The following is a 2809-nucleotide window of genomic DNA, read 5'->3' as shown; positions in this document are numbered from 1 at the left end:
TGTGTGTGTGTGTGTGTGTGTGTGTGTGTGTGTGTGTGTGTGTGTGTGTGTGTGTGTGTGTGTGTGTGTGTGTGTGTGTAATTTCTTCTTTGGTGCACTCTTTTATTCTTTATTTTACATACATCATTATTTTCAAATCTGCATTCAAACGGTGTCTTTTATCTCCACCTTTTACACCGTTTTTTCTCCTGAAAAGTATTTCATTCATCCTGTTTACTATCTTTTGCATTTTCTTTTGAATTTTTTTTTTTTTTAATTCTTTTTGTTATCATTCCTTGTATCTTATTTTTTCTCCCTGGTTTTAACTTTTCTCTATTTCGCGTTGTGTTTACTTGATTCTATTTCACATATATACTTTTTTATAGAAGATTCTTTTCAATTTCTCCGTAATTCATTCACAAACGTCAGATCACTTCTATCTGGCTTCGCTTTCGTTTTCGTTTCTTTTATTTTCCTAAACTACAGATTATCTCCTAACATACATGAATTTATTTACACACTGTAACATCGGAGTATGTAAATAAATACGTGTATGTGTGTATGTGTGCGTGTGTGTATGCGTGCGTGTCGCTGAATGTGTGTGTGTCCTTAAAGAAGGAGAGAATGAAGGACTGTAGAAAAAAGCAAGTATATACCTACATTTACACCCACCTACCTACCCACCTACCTACCCACCTACATACATACATACATTCATAGTTGTGTGTGTGTGTGTGTGTGTGTGTCTCTGTGTGCGCGCGTGTGTGTGTGTGTGTGTGTGCCTGCGTACATGTTTGTAGGGTTATAATATATATACGTACATGTATGCGAGTGAGAGTGAGTTTCAGTAAATGTTGTTTATGTTTTGCTTAATTTGTTCAAGCGCTCACAAACCTCTTTTGCCTATTGCAGTTTCCCAAGCAACCAGCACGGAGTTTTATTAGTCTTCTTGGCCGTGAAGCCAGCAAACGTCCAGCAATGAGCGATGGACTCTGCAAATAGAGAACTGTCCAGCTGTTTAAGGGCAGGTGGATGGAGCGTATTGTTTACGAATGCTCGTCCGTTGTGAAGTCTTTTAACCAACCATTCTCCCGTAACCTTCAACAACACCAATATTCACATCACCACCCGCAGCAATATAAACAGCAGCAGTCAGAACAACACAGCCAACATCAGCAAGACTATCACATATATCGACCAAAACATTTTGTCTCATCAAAGAAGTTTCTTCAGTTCGCCAGAAAATTGTTGCTCTTCTTGTTTTGCGTTTGTACATTCACATGCGTTCTTCTCTATGCATTTGTAACTGCCAATTGTAACACACTTGTTACTCTGTCGGGTGGGTCACTTGCCGTTATAGAAACAGACAGGCTAAACGATGTGGTTATTGCTAGAGAATTCCAGCGACCGATTGACACCAGGTTTAAATTCTCCTCTTTTCTCAATCTTTCCAACGTCTTTCCATTTCGTAAGATCAGCGGGCAACAGTTGCAAAGCAGATCCACCAAACGACGCCGAAACACTGTTCCGGTACCGGTATCCTTAAATGTAGTAGCACCTGTACACGTACGCCTTTCTAAAAGCCGAAATATTCGTCCCAAAACATCTACTGTGATCCCTTTCCGATTTGCAAAACCTCCAAGCCAGACATCTGGTCAACCTGCCCCAGGGAGGAGACAAAGGAAATCACCAAGACGTTTGGCGTCAATGGCAGTTAAAAAGCAAAATGGTTACCATGGGTTACGCACAGATGGTGTCAGGAACAGTGATGATACCGTTAATAAGGTCAAGGTTTACAAATATAAAAGGAGCAATACCAACAACAAAAACAACAGTAACAAGAGATACAAGAACAGTGTTAGATTTGTTGGAAGTAATCGTAACGATAATTCTTTTCGTACTTGGCAAGTTCCTTGGTCAGCAAATGAACAAAAGAGGTCCGACTACGCAGAGAATTTGGTTAACAAGACCAGAGGCAGTAGAATGGTGCAGCAACATCAGGGCGACAGAAGTTTGGACGGTGACAGAGCGGTCTATCAGCGATATGATGACACCATTTTGTCACAGTCAAATGATTTATTGTCTAACCAACAAATCAACCGAAACGATAAAGACAGCATTAAGAACAGCAAAAACAATAGAAACCACAACGACGACGATGGTAATCTAAATAAGGAGGCGAAAACATTCAATACGGGATATATTATGGAAAATAATAACAATAACAAAAGTAATAACAGAAATAATAGCTATGATAGTCATGATATTGATGGTGGTGGTGGCGACGGTGTTGGTGATGGGGAAGTGGTTGGTGAGAGGAAAGGTATTTACAATGATGGCAGACCTTTACATATACAAAGAATTCGACAGAACGCTACCAAAAAACTTCCGCAAGCAATAATAATTGGAGTTAAGAAATGTGGTACCCGCGCATTACTGGAATATCTCAGGTTACATCCTGACATGAAAGGCACTGGACCGGAACCGCATTTCTTTGACAGACATTACTATAAAGGCCTGGAGTGGTACAGGTAAGTACAGGATTCCTTAAACATCTCTTTTATAATTGATATTTAATCACTAGTCCCATAAAGAACAGTTTTAACTAAAATCACAATATTTGATACGGTGATCTGCGAACGTACATATTCAGATTTATTCATGAGATTTAATCACATGAGCAAGAATGACGCATTGAATTGCTTCAGGATGCAATACACAAGTTGCCAAAATGCATATTATTCAAGAATGTATGTATATCGATGCGTATGCGTGTATCTGCGTGTATGTAAATGTATATGTTAGCACGTATGCATACATACATACATAT

The 2809-nt window shown here is 39.2% G+C and overlaps 1 protein-coding gene across 3 annotated transcripts in view; it reads left to right on the top strand.

The window, feature by feature from the left end:
* Window positions 1-2809, top strand: part of LOC106870883 (uncharacterized) — a 235396-nt gene that overhangs the window by 8365 nt on the left and 224222 nt on the right. For all 3 annotated transcript variants that reach the window (XM_014917151.2, XM_014917296.2, XM_014917223.2), the window contains exon 2: window positions 892-2510. In XM_014917151.2, the coding sequence (XP_014772637.1) occupies window positions 1012-2510 (1499 nt within the window). In that variant the 5' untranslated portion in view covers window positions 892-1011. The remainder of the gene's footprint in view (window positions 1-891; window positions 2511-2809) is intronic.

The sequence above is a fragment of the Octopus bimaculoides genome, chromosome 7, assembly GCF_001194135.2.
Source record: "Octopus bimaculoides isolate UCB-OBI-ISO-001 chromosome 7, ASM119413v2, whole genome shotgun sequence".
In the NCBI taxonomy this organism is placed as follows: domain Eukaryota; kingdom Metazoa; phylum Mollusca; class Cephalopoda; order Octopoda; family Octopodidae; genus Octopus; species Octopus bimaculoides.
This window is presented reverse-complemented; position numbering and strand designations above follow the sequence as displayed.